Source organism: Doryrhamphus excisus, chromosome 21, assembly GCF_030265055.1.
Source record: "Doryrhamphus excisus isolate RoL2022-K1 chromosome 21, RoL_Dexc_1.0, whole genome shotgun sequence".
Classification (NCBI taxonomy): Eukaryota; Metazoa; Chordata; class Actinopteri; order Syngnathiformes; family Syngnathidae; genus Doryrhamphus; species Doryrhamphus excisus.
The window spans coordinates 6,884,827-6,906,908 of NC_080486.1; the positions used below are offsets into that span (position 1 = coordinate 6,884,827).

The 22,082-nt window shown below is 41.1% G+C and overlaps 1 protein-coding gene across 10 annotated transcripts in view; it reads right to left on the bottom strand.

The window, feature by feature from the left end:
• Window positions 1-22,082, bottom strand: part of si:ch211-285f17.1 (sickle tail protein) — a 64,388-nt gene that overhangs the window by 33,545 nt on the left and 8,761 nt on the right. For 8 of the 10 annotated variants that reach the window (XR_009120680.1, XM_058060855.1, XM_058060853.1 and 5 more), the window contains exon 2: window positions 110-384. Coding sequence is in view for 9 of the 10 variants with exons in the window: in XM_058060855.1 (XP_057916838.1) it covers window positions 110-384 (275 nt within the window). In the remaining variant the exon portion in view is untranslated. Of the gene's footprint in view, window positions 1-109; window positions 385-1,756; window positions 1,899-17,285; window positions 17,425-22,082 lie in introns of those variants that run through there. The other 2 variants (XM_058060858.1, XM_058060857.1) reach the window with 2 other exon arrangements.

The window sequence follows — 22,082 nt, forward strand, 5'->3', positions numbered from 1 at the left end:
CCCCCACCCAAAAAAACGACTAACATGATCGTAAGGAATTAGAGATGGTACCGTATGCAACATAACAAAAACAATCACGTTAGCCAAAATCATGCAGGTTCAATCTTACCTGCTCCCGCAGCCTCTCCTGGTGTCCCATGATGGCGGTAGCGTGGTGGGGGTACTTGTGCTTGAGGTGCTCCAAAAAGGCCTCCCTCTTCTTGTCCATGTCAGGAGGCTGCATTGCCAAGATTTCTCGGCTGCTGCGTGCACCGCCTAGCGTGTGTCTTCGCGGGACGCTGCGGACGACTTTAGAAGTGGGAGTCCCATTTGGTGAGCCCTGTCTGCGTGTGATGTTTTCGGTGTCTCCAGGGGATGTGACCCTCAGGTTGCTCTTGGTTTGCTCTGAATGGGGGGGTCACAAAAACACACGGGGTCAAGAAGACACATGTGCAGTGCTGATGTTTTGTCATCAACATAGAGGTTGTACCAATAATACCATGTTTACAGTGTTACAGAACTGGACTACATCAGTGTTAATTTATGATGCAGTCCATTTTTACACATTAGGAAACAATAAATAATTATACTACGTAATAACACAGTAATAAAATATGACTTTTTTGTGACAGAGTTGCTCCAGGCTTCCCATGCTTGAACCTTGCTTTGTCACTGTAGCCCAATTGGCTGCACACATAAACAAAGTCTCCGCTTGACGGCACAAGAAACCCATCATCACGACCCACTTCTCCAAAAATACTTCACGCATTCCAGCACACATGAAGAAAATGAGAAAAAAATGTGATGTAGTAAGGCTGAGACTGAGGCTTTTTCCCCCGCTGCCATGTTTAAAAAAGATCTGTTATCTGGGTGCTTCTCTACACAATCTACCATCTTATCCCTGATGTCTATATGATTTTTAAAAAGTTTTTAAAAAAATCTCTGTTCTCATGAAAGCACTTTCACCGGCTGTCAGTGCATTTTGGCCAATCAGAAGCCTGAAAAAGCTGCCACAATGAATAGGTCACACATGATAACACATTTGTTCATCAACTTTAAACTGAGTGCTCACTTACATAGAAGCCCAGAATTTTTAATTTATTGCCTGTGTTACAAGGCACACACACACACACACACACACAATGAAAACAACACCTTTAAGCCACTAACTTCAGGTTCTGTTGTTGAAGAAGGTTTAAAAATGTCACACATTTCTTATATCTTGGTTGTAGTTTTTTTTTAACCAGGGTTTTCAAAAGCTAATTTTTTGAAAGCATGTGGATGAGATGTTGAAAAGTATCTAATAATACATAATAATTAATGTAATAATATGATATTATATAAAATATGTGTATTTGTGTGGACCTGGCGGAGCGCAGTTGAAGAGGTGCTTAAATGATGGCTTTGATGCTATAACGTGAGAGCCTGTAATCAAACTTAATCCATCCATCTAAATCATGATGTTACTTCTGCACCAAGTGGAGACAACAAGGCTAATTGCAGGAAATTTCATGCAAAAGTCTCACTTGCAGATCGATCTTCTGAGGAAACCTGCTCAGGCATTTTTAAGGTGGTGCATAATGATGTCTTTTCTATCACCAGTCCCACCCACTCCCCCATTACACCCTGCTCTAATTCCACACCATGTCTGATGTACTTGCAGCCTATTTTTAACTCAAACTGGCTCTCACCACTCACTAAACTAAACACAAAACAAAAACATATGAACTGTGAACTGCACTGGCGGAGTGGCAAATCAGAAGAAATAATTCATTACCTTGCACACAGGAACAATCTTCACCTGACATTTCTTCCTCCATCACACCTTTTGTGTGGACATGCAGCGCCCAGCAAAAAATGTGAGGCCAGTTGGCGAGTGGGAAGAATCTGCGGCTGACCCGCTGCTTGCCTGCCCGCTTGCTTAGAGATTCCAGGAGCAGCTCACATGGAAAAAAAGAAGAGGGGGGGCTCAAGATAGGCCCGGCCCCCGCCACCCCAGGATAGACTGCTGGGGGATTTAGAAAGTCAACTGCATTCCAGGACAAAGTGCGACTGGCCTCTCTCGCCCTCGGGCTCTGAGATCTACTGCGAGCATACAATCACAAGTCAGTACCGTAGTGGAGAATAGTAACAACAATTAAAAAAAAAAAAACACTTCCTTTTCTTCTGCTCAAACTCTGAAACTAACAGCTGATTCCCAAAATTCATTCCCAAAAAAATCCCAAATTGGGAATGTTGTTTCCTTGGACTCTGATTTGATTCAAAGTAACTCTGGTGCAGCTGAGCATGAGTCGAGCTCACGGTGAGCAAACCACAGCCTGGGGGCCACATCTGGCCCACTGCCGGATGCTTAATTTAAACCTTTAATGGACCCAATTTGATAAATAGTACAACAATGACTGCTGCACTACAGGGATGGCAAAATAAACATATTCATTCAACTAGCATAAAGCTCACATGCATTCTGCCCCAGCATGCAACAACATCAACTTGGATTTAAATTGAATCAAATGACTTCGTGAATGAAAGCAGAAAATATCCTCAAAATTACACGTCACTATGCTTGAAAAAAATAATGTTTCCAACACACATCATTGTCCTTAAGGCGAGGGTGGTGACCGCCAAAGCACACAAGTTCATTGGCTTTAGCATTAGCCGGATCGATCCAAAAGGTGCAAGGAGAAGGCGCGACATTGGCGTACCTTCACGCTAGTGGGGGGAGGAAGATCAATAGGGGAGTTTGTGGGCCATGTAATTGCAAATAGTGGGCTGAGTGCGCTGGCAAATGCAACTCAGCAGCTGATGGTTAATGTGGATACCCAAGAGGACATGTCACCCACACAGGAGTCAGTTGAACAAGTTTTACTGGTGGAAAAAACTTTACATAAGGAAACCTGACCTATTTCTAGTGAGTTGGCCTCTTACAATTCCCTGAAATGTAAAAGGAAACAACCGCCAGAGAACACGCTCCAACCTGTTGCTTTCAGCAGCTAGGAGCAGATTGTACTAGCGTGCTAACAGCTCTCTTCACTATCATTCAAAACATTTAGCGAGAAAAAAACAGTTGAGAAACCTCAAAGAATACCCATTCCATTGTAAAGGCACACATTTATAGCTTTGGCCCAAACTTATGGACTGCATACTAATTCAGAGTTTACTGGAACATTTGACACACTTCAATTCTGGAACATCTGGAAGACTTTTACAGTCAAAGATTATTCAAATCGAAGAGTTGTTCTTTCCTATAGTCTGTCACTGCGTCAGAGGTGTTCCCCCATAAAAAGTTACACCTAAAAAATTTTACCAAATTCCAGATTAAAAATGATCTCCTTTTTTGTTTTTAAAGGAAAGTGAATTGTGAATTACTTGGCCTAAAAGCATCCATCTGGGAAGTCATGTCACATAAACCTAGAAAGCAATTTGATTCTGACATGCATTTTGGTTTCATGACCAGAATTAATCTGAATATAGTCATACATATTTATGAAACTAGCCACATACATATATATACACCGACATAGTAGTATATAGACAGACAGAAATAAATATATATTATAATATTGATATAAATGATAATTTGCCATGTCATCATAAGAAACGTGAAAAAAGTCTGATTCAGCAAAAAAACTATCTGGCAATAATTAATTAATCATATAATTTTACCGGCATCTATGAATTGCCATATGCATCGGTGTCTGTTTTCCTTGTCGCTCACCTCCAAACAGGCAGAAAATTCACTTTGTGCAGAATTGCAGGAATTAGACTCTTCATAGAACAAGAGCGCTCCATAGAAAAAATGGTGTTGGGCGGAGGTGGGTCTGTGACTGTGGTCCACGTGGTGAAATAGTGTTTTATCTCTGTTGGAACATCTCTGTGCGGAGTTTGCATGTTCTCCCCGTACTCCGGCTTTCGCCCACATTCCAAAAATATGCATGATTGGTTAATTGGAGACTGTAAATTGTCCATAGGTGTGAATGGCTGTTTGTCTACATGTTTATCTATGTATTTGTCTGTGATTGGTTGGCGACCAGTCCAGAGTGCAGCCCACCTTAACTCACAGTGTATGCTAGTGGGCGCGCCGCCACACACAGAGACAAAGAGACTGTATGACTGACAAGAGGGTTCACTCCATTCATGCCTTTGTTCTATTGAGGAAACGCTCCAAGGTGCTGACAACAATCCACAGAGTGAATCCTCTTCCTGCTTGCTTGGAGGAAAGATGTGCATGCACATGGAAATATATCAAGACTGACAAAATTATCAAGATCATTTTAATTTATCATGAGCTTTTTTTTAATTGACCCGGGCCATTTTTTTTCTGAAGAAGAAATCTCATCTTTACTGCATCTGTTAGGGGTTAATCTAACAGTGGCTGATAAGGCTTTACTTCACAGGTAACTGATACCACCACGGTTGTTGCAAAGCTGTGCACAATGCAGCCGGGCCACATTTTTCACTCCTTGTGAAGGCAAATTTCACATTTCCGATCTGGGTTTCTGGTTCCCTTCCTGGGTGTTCTCTGTCATAAAATAAGAAGTACACTTTTACAATGTTTACAACACTGTAAACATGGAAATAACTTTTGTTCTTTTGTGAAATATTACAAAGCTTTCATACCCGACAGGAAGTTAACCTCCAGTGGAGCCATTATCACTTAAACTTAAACCTTTACCCCCCAAATGCTAGCATCAATTAAATCTACTTCCTGATGTGTTTAATGCATCAAACAGTGTTTCGGTGTTTGAGAGTAGCTTTAGCCATTGTGTCCCATTTGGGACTTATCTTCCAATTATGTAAACACAGAATAAAACATTGCTTTGCAAATAAACGTGCAAAAGGTGTTAGTAAGCTGTCAAAAGCCTACAAGTGGAGTTACTTATTATGAAATCTAGTTGATCTTTAACTTAAGATAATGTCCCACTAAGTGGACCACAAGCTCAGTGGGGCTGAACTTAAGCTTTGAAAGGATGGTCCATGTTTATCTTCTTTAGCCACATGATACGTTTTCTCAGTAAGATGCAAACTTGAATGATTCCCACCGCTTTGTATCATTTGAGGATGGAAGTGTGCATATGAACATTGTGCATAAACTAGTAGGAGTAACGGCTCACTAAGGAAACATACCTATAACGTGTGTGCAGTATTAACGGATTTGACAAAAGCTTTCAATACAAATAGTAACATCCTAATTATAATATTAGAAAGGTGTGGAATTAGAGGGTTATTTTTGAATTGGGTCGAAAGTTACCTAGCAAACAGGAAACAACATGTGAAGCGAGGAGAATATACATACATGAATATAGCGTGCCGGGTACCTCAGGGGCCAATACTGGGACCAAAACTATTTAACTTATATATTTAAAGTTACAAAATAACTAAAGCTAGTATTATTTGCATATGGTACCTTTTGTTCTAGGGAAAGTACACAAGTGCGAATTCAAAAGGTCACAAGTGAAATGACAATACTAAAAAGATGACTTGATCAAATTTGATTATCCTTGAACCGAAGCACAACAAAAATAATGCTTTTTGGTCATAGCAGAAAGGATACATAAAGGATACATAAATCTCACATTAAAAATATACAACATTGTTGGCGAGACGTACCTCGATATTGATTAAAGCAAGATTTGTCCTTTGTACTGTATTTATCTCATTGTGTGGAGATATGGGGAAACAACTCTAAAAGTAAATGTCACTTGCTACATGTACTGCAAAAAAGATCAGTTGGGATAATCCATAATGCCGCGTATATAGAACATAGTACATACACTCTATTTCTAAAATCCCAATTTCAACACTGTTCTGTCTATTTATAGTGACTATTATTTATTATTATTACTATATTATTATTATGACTATGAGTTATATGAATAAAATATGGTGGCAAAAATTATATTAACATATTGCTACATTATCTTGTCATTTTCCTATGCATTATTTGGCAAAAACTACATTTGGAATACAGGAAGTGAATGAATGTATTTCAATTGACGTGAAGGAGGGTTAGGATTAAAGGGGACCTATTATGCAATTTTTCCAGTTGTGGACTCCTGTAGAGCAGCTACACACAATAACCAGCACAGAAAGCTTTCTAGTTCTTCCAGAGTCTCCACCTATTCAGCTGTATTTCTTTGGATTCCGTGCTTCCCGCGAAACACTCCCCAGTGCTTAGAATGACTTCAGCGAGCAGCTATATGTATATATATATATATATATATATATATATATATATATATATATATATATATATATATATATATATATATATATATATATATATATATATATATATATATATATATATATATATATATATATATATATATATATATATATATATATACTGTATAGGAGTTGATAATAAATGGTGATGTGTCTTTTTAAAATGTACGCTTTTAACATATAGCCATATGTGTTGGATCCCGAATCCAATCCGGAAGTAGAGACTGGACAGTCCAAAGTTTTTCGAGAAAAGAGGTTACTTCAAGACGTCTCTCAATGGTAAGTCTCTTTAGCATTTTGCATTAAGTTTTCGGTAACGTCTAATGTTTTTTGTGGGACTACAAGCGAATAAAAACCTTAAGTAGAGCCACTGACTCTTCTGACTCTTGCACACGACCAAGTAATGTTGGAAAGGCGTCAGGCTTCAGCAAGTTTGTGGACTAGTCCAGCTGCATACTGGCCCATGTTTACCAAACAGTCCAGTGTGAAATGCCATTGACAGATTAATGCATTTATTTTGCTAGTAGGGAATCAGGAACTCCAACCACTTGTGCCTGACAGTGGCGTCTTTAGGAATTGTAAATAAATGTAGCTTTCCCTTATGAACCATTGCTAGCAACGTAAACCCAGAAGTAGGACTTGGGGGAGGGCAGAGAGCTTATCTGGCTTACAGAAAAGCCCATATAAGGAAGTCCGCTCCTCCGTGACATCACAAAAGGGCAGTTGTACCACACCTTCTGAAACCAAGCGTTTTGAGCCATTCCAAACTTCTTATAGGGCTCAATTCCAAATGCAGAAACCTCATTATCTGAAACTTTGACATCGTTTAACACGAGAATACAACATTCTAACTACATTTATAGGTCAGAAAAGTGGAAAACCCATAATAGATCCCCTTTAAATAAGCTTCTTCTTATAGAGATGACATCCTACTACATTCCATACACGTGGAACTGCAAATTGTATTATGTGATGTATTCCAATGTAACTCGTATGCATGTTCAAATAAAATTAAACCATTACTAATGAATAGTTCTGTGCCTCCTTTTCCTCCTCTTTTCTCCATTTGATGTCATCCAAACATTTTAGAGCAGAGAAAGCCTTTCTTTTTTCTAAACAAACATCTTTGTTTATTGGCCAGTGCCAGTCTTCAGCACAAACACGCCACAGTCTCGAGGCTGTCTCTGCACCACATCAATCTAAAGTATTTTCATTAGAGAAGTTGTTGCTGGAGTTCAGGTGCATTACATCTTTCTCACAGCGGGGGGTGCTGCGGAACATGCTGCCAGCATCATTTGCAGTGATCAGGAAGGAACGCTGCACTGACGGACAATCTTGCTCAGCAAATCACTTGATGCTTTTCTGTGTTGTTGATTAACTGAGACACTAAGTGCTGCCTGTTGCTTCTCCCTAAGTGTGTGTGTACTTCATTAACTCATGGCCAGTGTAGGTGCATGTCGGCCTAGATGTCAGCTCGGATGTCTGCCAGTCTCCCGTGACAACAGTCTCTAGGCCGACATGGTGAGGCTGCTGGCATCTAGAAGTGGGGGGAGGAGCATGGATGGTCAAATCCAGGGAACAGCTGCAGCCAGGTGGAAGAAATCCATCCTGGAACCAGAGACAAGAAGTTCTCCTCCCGCCTGTGAAGAACTTTTAAGTTAAGCCACTCAGGATGGAAGGCTGGAGAGTCCTGAAGGGATTGACTCCTGACTCTTGATCCCTGGATTTATAAAAGTGAACTAGAACAGAAATGACTTTTTAATGCAGTCATGAAGTCGTGACACTTTCAGCAGTGACTCATCCTGCAGAGGTCTCCGTCCTGCACGGTAAAACTATAACACCTATTTATTACAGTAAGACTTTTTTGCACGACTTATTGGTAAAGAGGAAGACACAATGGGAAAGTTCTAAAAAAAAACACTAAGCACACCTTCACTTCTCGGCTACAGCGCTGACCCATCACTTCCACTGAGACGAATAAAAAAAAAGATATAAGCTGCTTAGGGACTTCGTCAGTCACTTTCCCGTCTCCACTTTGGGGTCGCTTCCTCGCGTTTTCCTCCACCGTGCACACAGGGTGGAAGTGGAGCATGACTTCTGAAGCTTATACAAACCTATGACTTTACAAATGACCTGGAAGGAAAGGTCTCTTGCTCATTTCAGGACCTTTTAAAATTATATTGGATCTTCGTGCAGCACAATAGTAAGTTTCTTTTAATAAAATAATTCATAAATCTCAAATTATGTCTATGGTTATTATGTCTCATTCTCCTCTTGGCAAACACGAACACCGATTCTTCGTCCTCTGTAGTGATGATGATTTTTGTAAGTAATTTTGTTTTTATGTATTAATACTGAATCACATCGGCCCCATCCCTACCGTGTTTGACTATAAACAGAAGTCTACCTAACACAGTATGTATTAGTAAAATCACCCACTGCAGTAGCACAATCCATAGGAGCTGAGGTGAGCGCTCGGACAACCGTCAGCAATGATGGATTATTGGCCCACGATGACTATTAACAAATCCACCAAAGTGTGGAAGTATTTTGAAAAGTTTACAGATAACTCCAAGACCCTTTATGCTCATTTTCGACCCTTTGTATTGAGTTGTGGACTCCTATAGAGCAACTACACACCCGCACAGACAACTTTCTAGATCTTCTAGAATGTGTACCTCTTCCAGCTGTATTTCCTTGGATTTGTACTTCCCACCAAAATGGTCTGTTTGAATTTTTTCCACCCACGGCCAGCCTGGGGGTACGGCCACTCCGCTGTGATTGTTCACACACCCAAGGTGCTTCCTAACTACAAATGAACCCCACTTTCTAATACAGTGGTTATAGGAGTTGATAATAAATGAATAAAGTCTTTGGAGAGCTAATTAATTTAGGAACTACTGGTAGCTCGTGAGCTACTGGCTGGAGACCCCTGATTTACTATGTTTGAACTCAGAGTGGTAACATAGCACCGCTGGTGCAGTGTAACTCAGGAGAAGCAGGCAACCTCACCTGCCTAAGAGATAGCACTCATTGTTGGACACACTTTGTCAGAGGCGCTGTTGGTGCGGTGGAGCTCCTGTCCCAGTGAGCGCACTGCTTCCAGCTGTAGTATAAGTTTGGCGGATATTTCACTTTCATGTTCAGAAAAACAGTCCCGTGTGAAATGCCTTTGACAGTTGAAAGTATTTTTAGATTGCTGGGAATCACCAAATACAGTAACTTCTGCCTGAACTTGTTTCATAAACGGAGTAGCAGAGTTTGGGGAAGGGCAGCGTGTTTATCTGGATTACAGCTACGCCTATATAAGGAAGTGGAAAAGTATAACAGGACCCCTTTCAGGAAAATATTTTTTTGAAAATCGTAATATTATGAGAAACAACTAAAAAGTTGTAATTCTTGGAAAATTAGCAGAAAAAGTTGGAATGTTGTGAGAATAAAGTCCAAATATTATGGGAATAAAGTTATCATTGCAAGAAGAAACGACAAGACAACAGTTCAATACTGCTTTTTCACCAACAGTATATTACAAAGCTGAGATGCGTTTTTTTTACACACAATTCACCGATCGATACGTTTGTGTTACGGTTTGGTACTTTGTAGATCCGAAAAAATTACCTTGCCTTTTTTAATTAGAATTTTATTGAAATTGCCAACATTTTTCTCACCTTCAAAGTACAGTTCTGCGATGCTGATACCAATATTGGGGGCTAAGAGAAGCCGACAGTTAAGCCGATAACCGATAGAGTGACCAATATATGAAAAAACAGCATTGATATAGACAAGATACATACAGTACTCTACATGAACATGAATTCTAGAATACCCAAAATACATTTCAATGCAAATATGGAAGACTACTAAATGAAAATAAAGAAGTTTAATTAGTAAGACTGTCAAAATAAGGATGTGCCTGTCTGTGATTTACTTTTGTGGGGTTTGCCACAAATGAGTAGTGTCCTTTGCTTTGCTGGAGCCCTGGCTAACCTGCACACTGCACATGTTACTAACGCAACGCCTCCATTTATACTCTTCCTCTCTCCCTGTCTAATGACAATATATACATTTAGTGCATTTGTTTCATGAGCAAAGAGTTTGATACTATAGTGGAGCATTTTAAAATAAAAACAAGTAGCTGTATTGGGCATGTCACATGTTTTTCAGCTAATACATTATCTGTTTGTAAAAGGTGTAGCGCGTAGAAGGATAGTCTCAAATACCATCTTACCAATATCAATGAGTCATATTTACTTGCCGCCACTGAGTATTTGCAATCAGCTGAAAAGCATATGCTGAAACAAACATGATATTACTGGACTTAAAAGGATTACATTTTATGTTACAATGTATCTGCTTTCAAAACATGCAATATATAAAATGACAACCAAATACATGATTTTGAACATTTTCTAAATGTTTTCCAGGAAGACATGAACTTGTGAATGTAATGTGAATTGTAAAGCCTCTGGATATCCTGCATGGACGTACAACACTGTATATCTGCATATATCTTTATTTCACTTTAAAATGTGGTATAATAGTCTTCGAGGGTGTACCCCGCCTCTTACCTGAAGTCAGCTGGATAGGCTCCAGCATACCCCACAACCCTAGTGAGGATAAGCGGCATAGAAAATAGATGGATAGTCTTAGATAATGGTGGATCTGTGAACTAACAGTTGCATGTTTTTTTATCTCACAGAAATGCAACATATACAATGTTAAAGCGCTGTAATATGCTCTCTAAAACTTGTGTGAAAACTAGACTAAAACACACTTTCTGTCAATGAATTTCACCCTGGACTGTTGAACCTGAGCGGGAAGCATGAAATACAAGAAATACTGCTGGAATAAGGCCAGATCCTGGAAGATCTAAAAAGCTTTCTTGTGCTGGTTATCATATGTTGCGTTGACAACCCTAATTTAGCCTTCACCAGCCAATTATGCATGATGAGTTCTCGCTCAGTCCAACATTTTAGTTTTCTCCATGACTCAAACTCATAAATGCAAATGTTCATGATTAGGAACTAAGACATAAAGGCTCCACAGATCCATAATTGAGAGCTGGGTAAAAACATTACCATGCCACTTTGGTATAGCCTGATTGGTTATCAATGACATCATCCTCAGGGACAGCCTCCTCCCCAATTCACGGATGTCATCAGTGGCGAGGCATTTCAGTGATGTAATGCGGTGGGGGGGGGCACGACTAATGCTCGAGTGGTGTTTCTTTTCTTCCTTCCTTCCCCTCTTTTCTCCCCCTCGCCACCTTTCTGCCCTCCAAAGGCATCGTGATGAAAAGCCCATCTGCTTGTTTATTAGCACTCAAAGCAAGTGCACAGAGATTTGCAGCTAAACCTACAGCAATTTGGAGATACAAAAAGAAAAAGATGAGGGGTAATGACTAGATGACAGTATTTGTATTTCCTAATCCCGCCTGTGTCCAAGCTGTAATTAAAATACGGATTACAGATGATGCTGCTAAAATGTGTGCATACACTACCACAAACCACAAGTCATGAAAGTGAAAGAGTCCAAAGGAGCCACCACACACTGCAGCATACTGTAAAAGCCTGACATCTCAGCATTATGTCACTTCCCACTGCATTTATTCTGACATTTTTTTCGGGCCGGGCCTTCACATCTGTTTTTTAATCACAATTTGAGAATGTGTGTGTCCCGGGCAAACATCCAGTGCTCAAGCGGATTAGCAATGGAACTCTTCCCTGATCAAAGCAGCAGTGAATCCAGCTTACTGGGACACAACCTCAACACTTAGTTGTTAAGCAACACTGTAGTAGTAGCAGCAGCAGTGCACTGTAGCAATCACACATCATAATGTAGAACATGAATTCAACACCAGATGACTGTCAAATAAAGTTAGTGAGTTATATATAACAAGAATGCTATAGTATGACATAATAATTATTGCACAATTTAGCAACACTAGGAGATTTGGAGAAAAGGAAATCGTACGGCAAGGGTGTCCAAAGTAAGTATCACCATTGGCAACTATGTCTGAAATATGCCGGTTTTTAATGAATATCCAGCCATCTTCTACCGCTTATCTGAGGTCGGGTCGCGGGGGCAGCAGCCCAAGCAGGGAGTTCTAGACTTCCCACTTCATCCAGCTCCCCCCGGTGGATCCCGAGGCGTTCCCAGGACACGTTGGAGAGACTACTACATCTCCCAACTGGCCTGGGAATGCCTCAAGACCTTCTGCCGGTTGGACGTGCCCTGAACACCTAACCAGGAGGCATCCTAAGATACCCAAGCCACCTCATCTAGATCCTCTCAATGCATACGAGGAGCGGTTCCACTCCGAGCCGGGTCCCTCCCAGGTGACAGTGCTTCTCACCTTATCTTTAAGGGAGAACCCAGCCACCCTGCGGAGAAAACGCATTCTGGCCGCTTGTACCCATGATCTTGACCTTTTGGTCTCTACCCAAACCTCATGACCATAGGTGAGGGTAGGAACGTAGATCGACTGGTAAATTGAAAACTTTGCCTTTCGGCTTAGAATGGAATAGAATGGAATGGCCTTTATTGTCATTATACAAGATGTACAATGAGATTGGAGAGCTTCTCCTTTCAGTGCAATATTTAAGTTAAAAAAAGTATACAAAAAGTAAAAGTAAAAGTAAAAGAAAAAAAGACAGTTTAACAAGATATATACAAGATATACAAGATATACACATAATATTGCACAGACTCTGGAATATATATTAATTTTAGTGCACATGATGAATGGATATTAGTGCAAATAATGAATGGTGCATACAGATGAGTAAAACTCACATATGAGTGTATTGTATTGAGTTGTTGAATAAATAAATAATGTTTTCGAGGTAGTAACAGAGGCAGTGATAGAAATATTACATATTTGCATTACGCTAATGACCAGGCTCGTTGTATGTCTGAGTTCAGGGTTGTAATGGCTCTTGGGAAGAAGCTGTTTCTCAGTCTGTTTGTATAGCTTAGTTTGTTTGCTTAGCTCTCTCATTACCACACCGGACCGTTGTAAACCAAGCATACTGTAATTGGTGGTCTCTAACCAGTGAGATAGAGACTAAGCCATGCATTGCTGGCAGTAAATTCCAATTGAGATAGTAACTGCAGTAGAGTCCTTCTCCTGCTCTACAGCCCTCTATCAACTGGGTTTAAGTTCCTTCAACAAACCAAGAAGATACCAGAAATAATCAGGCTAATTCACAGGCTAACACACTGGAAACGTGAAAGCCCATCCATAAGGTCCAAACATACAAAAACTGAATCAAAGAAATAATGTAAAAGGTGTAAGTGGAACGGAGGTTAGTGTCCACTCTGATCGGCATGATTTTCAGTTAACATCGAAAATGTACGTCACATTTTTGACTCTCGCCAGCCAGCCAATAACACATATAGACAAACAACCATTTACACTCACATTCATACCTATTTGGAGTCGCCAATTAACCTAGCATGTTTTTGGAATGTGGGAGGAAACTAGAGTATGGGATAATATGTGCAATATAATTCAAAACTGGAATTGGTGGGGGTCATCATTTATAGGTATTTATATGCATGCTATTTCACTCTAGGTCGTTACCAGTGATGGGAATAACGGCGTTTAAATAAACAGCGTTACTAACGCCGTTACTTTTTTCAGTAACGGGTAATCTAACTAATTACTTTTACTGTCAGCATAACGGCGTTACCATTTTTGACACCCCGTTACTGCACGTTACTGAAGCCGCCTAAAAATATATCACCGACTTCATAACTAATCTGCAGCGCAGTGAGAGTGTTGCAGAGTGACAAGGGAGGGGTGAGATAACCACATGAGCAATGAGGATTGGCTAAGGTTTAGTAAGATTGCGTCTTCACCCGCCCAATCAGAGAACTTGAGTGGGCGGGTGTTTAGAGCACATAAGCAATGAGGATTGGCTAAGGTTTAGCCTTCGGCCAATGAAAGAGAGCACATCCAAAGATACAGCATAGCCAGAGATGGCGAGTGAGGAGGACTCTAGTGAGAAGACAGCGTTTGCCAAATGGAAGTACAGACATTACTTTAACCTCGTTGATGTCAAAGGTAAAATGTACACGTCCAAATGTACATTATGTCCCTGAAAAAAAACTTTGTCCATGTCTTGTGTGAGCAACTCAAACCCACAGAACACCTGCCGACTGCAATAAATTCAAACCTCTGTAATGGTATTCGTCTTTGCTGTGGGGGTGGGAGGCGGGGGGGGGGGCAGCAGGGGCAAGTAATGCAATAGTTACTTTTACTGGTAAAAGAACTACTGGTTTTGTAGTGGAGTAACTCAGTTAGTAACTCAGTTACGTTTTTGTAGAAGTAACTCGTAACTATAACTAATTACCTTTTTAAAGTAACTAAGACACTCTGTAAAACTGTCTTCCAAAACGTCTTGTGAGGGAAATTAAACAAGAACCTGTTATAAGTTCAAGCCTGAAAAAATATCATGAAACAATTTGACACTAGGAAAACGTTGTTATTATCTTTTATTAACGTTGGTAACACTATATGTCTGAGGTGGAGTAGGAATGGCAAAGCCATGATGAAGTCTAGACTGGGAAAATGAGTATGGAAAGCAACCAAGAAGACAACTTCCCATCTGAAGGGGAAACGGCATGAAGAGATGATGTGGTGTATGGTGGGTCAGTACACCGACGTACCATATACCAGAAACAACTCGTATATGGTACGTATATATACGGTAGCTTACACTTGTGTTTTAATGGGGTTAATAAAAGGAAAAAAATATTGCCTTCCAATTGTTGGCCCATTATCCCGGCATTACAATCTTTCCCAAATGGGAATCTCATCCTTCTGCAGGCCTTTCGATTATTATACTTCCTGTCCAGCGTGCATTGCAGTATTTACACGGTTCTGTCGACTTATCAGTCACAGGAACGACTTCTTCAAACACATCATGCATAGACACAAAGCAGGCTTCCTCCTAAACTATACTTGATGGCGAGCTAACGTGGCGGCTGCTCCAAGAATAGTTCATCCTAACAAAAACATCCTGTGTCTCACAGGATTTACACAAGGAACATTTTCATTATTATAATCGTGACCGTGTCTGCAGTAATTATAAAATCTAGCCATCATAGTGACTCAACAGCGAGTGGCCCTCTACGGTCCAGAGAAAGTGTAAAAAACGAAAGACGGGGCAGCAGGTTGTTTCACTGCACTCATAGATTTTTATAGAGATGATTCACTTTCAAGACTTCCTTCATTTACAATCATAGACTCTTGAAATTAAATTGTAGTTATTCATTATTCATTTCATCTCTCCTTGACCTTTCAGTCACCCAGAGACAACTGGTTATTGTCCGGTGACTTGTGGGATGTTCTGCTCCAATCGTCTTAACAAGTGGATGGACGGGAGAGGAAGGCTGATGTTTACACTGGAAGAAAGGAGCTTGGGGGTTTCATAGCACCAAGAGAGTCTGTGGGTGTGGAACGTTTCTCTAGGACTGCCCTCCCACCAGTGACAATGAGCAAGCTGGACATAGAAGTGACTTCACCAAATAGGTGGAGTCCTCAAGTATGTGGCCAGCCCATAAACATCGAGAGGAAGCTAAGGAATGAGGATGCAATGGTGGCTTTTTAACTTCTGTTTTTGCCGCCTGCTTTTTTGTACAGCAAAGCAGGTGGGAACATACTGTTGTTTTCTCACCACAGCATTGATGTGTGTCCAGAGAACATGAGACCCATTGTGGATATCACATTAAAATGTGATGGGAAAGAAGGAAAGAACAGGATGGACACTAATGCTTGATGGATTATTTCCAGCTCAACTGGGCGTTATGGCACTGTCCAATGGCATTAAACAAGGTCTTAATAAGGTCTTAAGAAACATGGAACTGGAACAAATGTCTTCATGGTAGTGTCATTAAGTCTGCCATTGACAAAACTGCCTTTTGGAGAATTGAGACTTTCAGTGAAAGTGTGATAAAACGCTGCAGTGATGCCATGTGAGTTAGCTCATGGCCCAAAGAGGGATGACGTCTCAGAGAGCTCACCTCATCTTAATGATCCGTGGCAGCCATCAGGCCAAAGTGTTGTCATCAGGCAGGTAATAAAGTGGTCCACACAGAAGCTGATCATGTCCCAATGTGAGAAATACGGCGTTTGCCATTACTTGTAAAAAGCCAGCAGCTCATATGCTCACAATTAAGAAAAATAGCTTGGCTGAACTGGCAACCTGCGGCCAGCACCTTCCACTTAGTAACATCTTTCTCTGGTCTCTTTGCAGACGACATCTTCCTAGATTGGCACTGGGCCAAGTGCACAGGAAACTTGTGAGAGACAACCAGAATAATGAAGCATGAGCTTCGGTATGATTGTTAAAGTACTTACTGGTTATGTAAGCTTGGACATATTAGGCCTATTGGATTTTCCACTGTGATCCTGTCAGTGTCATAAGAATATTTAAATCAAGCTGGACAGTAGTTGACACTTTCATAAGTAATAACATTTGCTCTACAGAGCAGATGAGAGTCTTCCAGGTGCTAATTTGTACATCTTTACAAGTTCCTCATACGAATGTCTTTCAGCCTGCCATATAACTGTTTGCAAGAAGGTGTGCAAATGTTGCTGTCTGATCACGTGATCAGACTTCTCCACACACGGCCAAGTCTCATGCAAGCCCGACTCGTAGTCACCCGTTACTGTAAGACCGAATGATGATGATGATTTGTGTCATGTAAGATATCGATGCAACAAAAACAAAATAGATACATATTGTTAAAAGGATATGCACAAATCTTTGAGAGCCTCATAGCCCCCCTCTCTAGCCCCTTTAGCCTAATTAGACACAGCCACACACACATTAGACGGCCCCAGTCTACTGCTTTACTGAATGGTTGGCTGCGGTTCAGTTCAGGCCAAAAAAAAGAGCTATGCAAAACAAGCTTTCAGAGGCAGATGGAGGCTACCCACCAGTAAAGAACACAACAAACTACAAAGGGAATGCTGTTAAAAATGACAGCAAAGGCGCTTGTGTATGCACAACTTCCAGTCCAAAGATTCTAAACGGGATGTAGGATACAAGCACCAAAGAGACAGGACTCACCGTAGCTTTCTGGGATTCCCTGCGTCCTTATTTAAAAGCAGGTCAAGCAAACACGGTGACAGCAACTTGATGACACAGCGGCGGTCCCAAAACTTTTTCGCTCTCTCCCGGCAGAACCGCACACTTTCCCAAGTCCCACTCCCTCTTTCCCTCCCCCTTTCGCTCTCAGCTCTCACTTCAGCACTTCCTGGGCTGCTCCAATCAGGTCATCCAACACGCTATGCCCCCCTCCCTCCTGATGCTTTACTCAGTCGTTGTTGGGAATGGATTGTCACATGTACGTACATTCCTGCTGTGTGTGTGCACATTCCGAATCAGAAGCATAATGAAGAAGTAAAAGCACATGCAAAAATGAACAGAAGTTGGCGACCGGGGTGGAACTTTCTCTTCAAATCCAGCAGCTTGCTGTTACACACCACAGTGTGGCTCAAGCTATGGTGGCGCCCAGGCACCAAACACATACTGCCTTGACTGCAATCTCTTCACCAATACCTCAAAAGCCCTGACGGTAATTGACTACTATCCAGACCCACTCTGTATCGGGTAAAAGTTGGGATGGAGGTGACATGTGGGGGTGCAGAGCAAGGAGGTGAGAGGTGACATGTGAGGGGGGAGGTTGACAGGAGCACACTGAGCTTTTGTTGCCGTTGTCAACACCTTCATCATTGCACCATGCTAACAGCTTGTGACCTGCAGAAGACACTCACCTCTTTGGTTTTTACTTCTCTTGCACGTACATTCCTGATCACAATTGAGACCAGTTTAAAAATTGTGAAAATTTACATTTTGCACTGTTAAGTGTTACTCTTAAGAGGGTTCTAAGTACAGCTTCAAAATACACAAAAAGATTGTGCAACAACAACAAAAAATCTTAACAATTTATATCAAACAGATAAGACGGTCATTTTAAACTTCATAAAAGATCCTAAGGGTTTTGGAACAAAAATGTCAAGTGGTAGAGCCCAAAAAAATTAATCTGCCTGAGTCAGAAGGATCTGGCTGGTTGTCATCAAGTATGATCCTCAGCCCAAATGAAGGTTGTTACTGGTGCTGAGTGTAGTCCAATAACCATCTGACCATCTGAGAGAGAAGTGTTTTAAGAACAAAAGGGGTCTTCAAAGGTCTCGTCTTCTCACAAAATCACCCACTTGAAATTTGCATGAGAGCACTAAACATGGGACATTGAAAGATGGAAGAAAGTTTGATTCTCTAACACTACCTAAGAGATCCCACCTGAGATGTTTTCCACATGGCACAGTGGAGGATGATCTGGGGTGATTTTTCCTTCAATTGAATGATAAAGTTTCAGGTTGTGCAGTGGCATCAAACGGCATCCAGCTAAACTGAGATGGTGCAGGGGGGAATCCCTTATGACTGAAGACCCTTGTCTGTGTGGTAATGACAAATGCTTTTTCAACAGGACAACACTGCAGTTCACATGCCCACCTGACAAAGGACTTCTTCCAGAGAAATACTCTCTACTCTCACTCTCAGCAATGCTGCACAAAGAAGTGCAGAATCTAGAAGATCTAGAAAGCTTTCTGTGGGGGTTATCATGTGTATCTGCTCTACGAGAGTCCACAACATAAAGTTTTGATCATCTGATGAACAGCTTTCATTTTAATCCTTGCTTGCAATAAAATGTTCCCTGAATCATTTTTTGTCTCAGTCCCATTTCTTCTTTTTGCATTTTAGAGCTCAACTTAGAACCTCCTTAAGATTCAACAGTGCAAAATTCTTGCAATTAAAACGTGATTGCAATTTTTCAACTGGCCTTAAATTTTTGATCCAACTGTGTGTGGCACATGGTGGCCGAGTGGTTAGCATGTAGTCCACACAGTCACAATATCGGGAAGACCTGAGTTTTGAATTGCCGCTTTGGAATCTTTGTGTGGAGTTTGCATGTTCTCCCGTGTGTGCGTGGGTTTTTCCCACCGGTACTCTGGTTTCTTCCCACATTCCAAAAACATGCTAGGTTAATTGACGAATACAACTTGTCCATAGGTATGATTGTGAGTCTGACTGGTTGTTTATCTATATGTGCCCTGTGATTGTTCTAGCAACCAGTCCACAGCTGACTCTTGACCAAAGTCCACTGGGATAGGCTCCAGCATGCCTGCAACCCTGATGTGTCATATTTAGACCAGGTTCTCACAATAATGTAGTTGCAAAGAAAGAAAGGCAATGTTGGTCATATACTAGTATAGTAACTCACAGATATTTTAGGTTATTAGAAAAACATCTATCCATTAATATCCACGTGGTTATGTTGTATGTATATGTGTGTGAGACCTTTGAGCATGTAGCATGTGTGAAAGTCGTGAAGTGGATTTCACCCCCAAGAGTGCAAAAGCTTATTCTATTAATCTTAATTGATGGCAAACTAATAATGACACCCACTCATTTTAATAGTAGATGAAAAATATAGAATGTTTCTGCACAATTGAAAGCCTCACTTGATAGTATGGGCTACTATGGAAAATAATCAATCGCAGTGTATGAGCCAGTCAATTGTAGAGTGGAGTTTTTGTGCTAGGATGCACACCTTAAATATTGTTTGAAATTTGAAATGGTAATATTTATTTTAATCAATTGTTGTTGCTATTTTTGTTTCAAATAATGGTACTGCTGATTATAAAAACTCCATTCAGGTGTGCGGCCACACACACGTTGGGGGAGGTACCTACACCTATCTGCACCTACATGCAGGTAGACTTTCAGAAAATGTGCGTAACAATGAAAATAAGGCCTCATGTGAAATGAACTAAAATAATCCTGTCAATGGCCACTCACATTATCTTTCTTATCCACATGTCATCTTTTTGTCCAGAAACAGTCTCTGATTGTCCCCTGAATGTGAGTCAGTAGAGCCACTCTTAGACTACAGCGCCAGATTGTACTGAGGAAACATTCATCTTGCTGTTTAGTCTGGGCACCACATGTTGGACCAGCAGAGACCTTCTCCTCTAGTTTACACAGTCGCAATTACATATGCAAGTGGGCTGTCGTAAATGTGCTTCATTGTTTTGGGGGCTGAGGTGCACACAAGACTACAAAGCATGAAAAGAAGAATATGCGCTGTCACTCCCTCTGTGGGTTAGGTGAACCTGTGGAGAGACGCCTGTGTTATCAACAGAACATATGCTCTGATGATAACACAATACAGAATATGGCACCCCAGAGCTCTGAGTCATTTATGGAGCCCATAAAAGGGGTGTGGGTACAATATTTGCGTGGTCTTGAAGGAAATGGAGCAGCATCACTTTCTTCCTGCATGAGCAATAAACAGGTACGAGCTATCCAGTTAATCCCACTGAAAATGTTGAAAAGAAGCCAATCAACAAATTTGGGTTTGACAGTTTTAGCAGGTGAACATTACTGTACACCTCTCGCTCTTCACTTTGGTAACTCAGCCTCCGCCAAGTGTGTCTTTTGAAGAAGCCATGTTGTCAAAGAGCCACAGGTGACCACTGGAGAAGACAAAACCGTACTCAATTCACTGAGAAGGCTGTGTTGACTCACAGATGGCTGCCTTTCAGACAAATGTCAGTAGACTGAAAGGGGAATGCAGCACAGCAGGCTCATGCTGTCAAAAACAGCTGTCATAAAAACTTAATAGAACACACTTCAACAACCTTTCATCTGAGCATGATGGTGAAAGCAACTCAAATGATGTAAAGATGCTTAAAGTAGACCTATATACCAAGGACTTCTGGACAGCTGCCGAACCCCACTTCCTAATTTTGCCGGTACAGGAGGATGAATTGTTACTTCTGACTCTTCAACACGGCGTCAGATTCCAGCAACAGTTTAGCGGATAGTCCAGCTTCATATTGGCTTATGTTCACAAAACAGTCCAGTGTGAAGTGCCGTTGACAGATGAGCACATTTTTCTATTGCTGGCTGGGAAACAGTAACTCCAACCACTTCTGCCAGATGCTTGCCTCTTTAGGAAAGCTAAACAATTTTAAATTTCCCTCACATCTGAACAAACATTTCCTGGGAGCCATTGATCTGTGCTAACACTGTGAAATCTTTGAAAAGCGAAGCAGAGTGGAGGAGAGGGTAGGCGTGTGGGGCATGCCCATATAAGGCAGTCTGGGTTGCGTTGACGTCAGTGGAACTAGGTGTTGAAATACAGCATGCAGAGCCATCCAAAACTACTTTCAGGGCTCACTACCAAATGCACATTAGCTGACACGTTGGCATCATTTAACATGAGAATACAACACTGTAACTACATTCATTCATTCATTCATTCATTTTCTACCGCTTTTCCTCACGAGGGTCGCGGGGGGTGCTGCGACCCTAGCGGGGGGTGCCTCTTCGGGCGAGAGGCAGGGTGGCTCATTTGGTAGCTGCAGTGGTTCACAGAGTGTGGGGACCAGAGTTCAAAACCCGGTCAGGGCATGTAACTACATTATATGTCAAAAAAGTGGAAAAAAGCACAATAGGTCCCCTTTAAATAAAATAATGGCCCATATGTCCAGAATTGTATGCATTTACATAAAAATCTTCCTGATCTCCTGACTGTGTGGCCAACATTCTAACCACGAGGCCACTCACTATGCTGGTATAACCCAGCAGGCAAGTGTAATGTTTCTGACATAGAGCTAAAAATAGCATGTTTAGTCTAATTTTCAAGGGCTTTCAAGGGCATATATGAGTTACGGTTCTTAGTAGAATGTATTTAGAGTGACAGATAAAATAATGAGCCATTCATAGAATGCTTTACATAGTGTATGAAGAACATAGTTGATGCATACTGTTGCTATGGCGATGCTTATGCAGATCTAG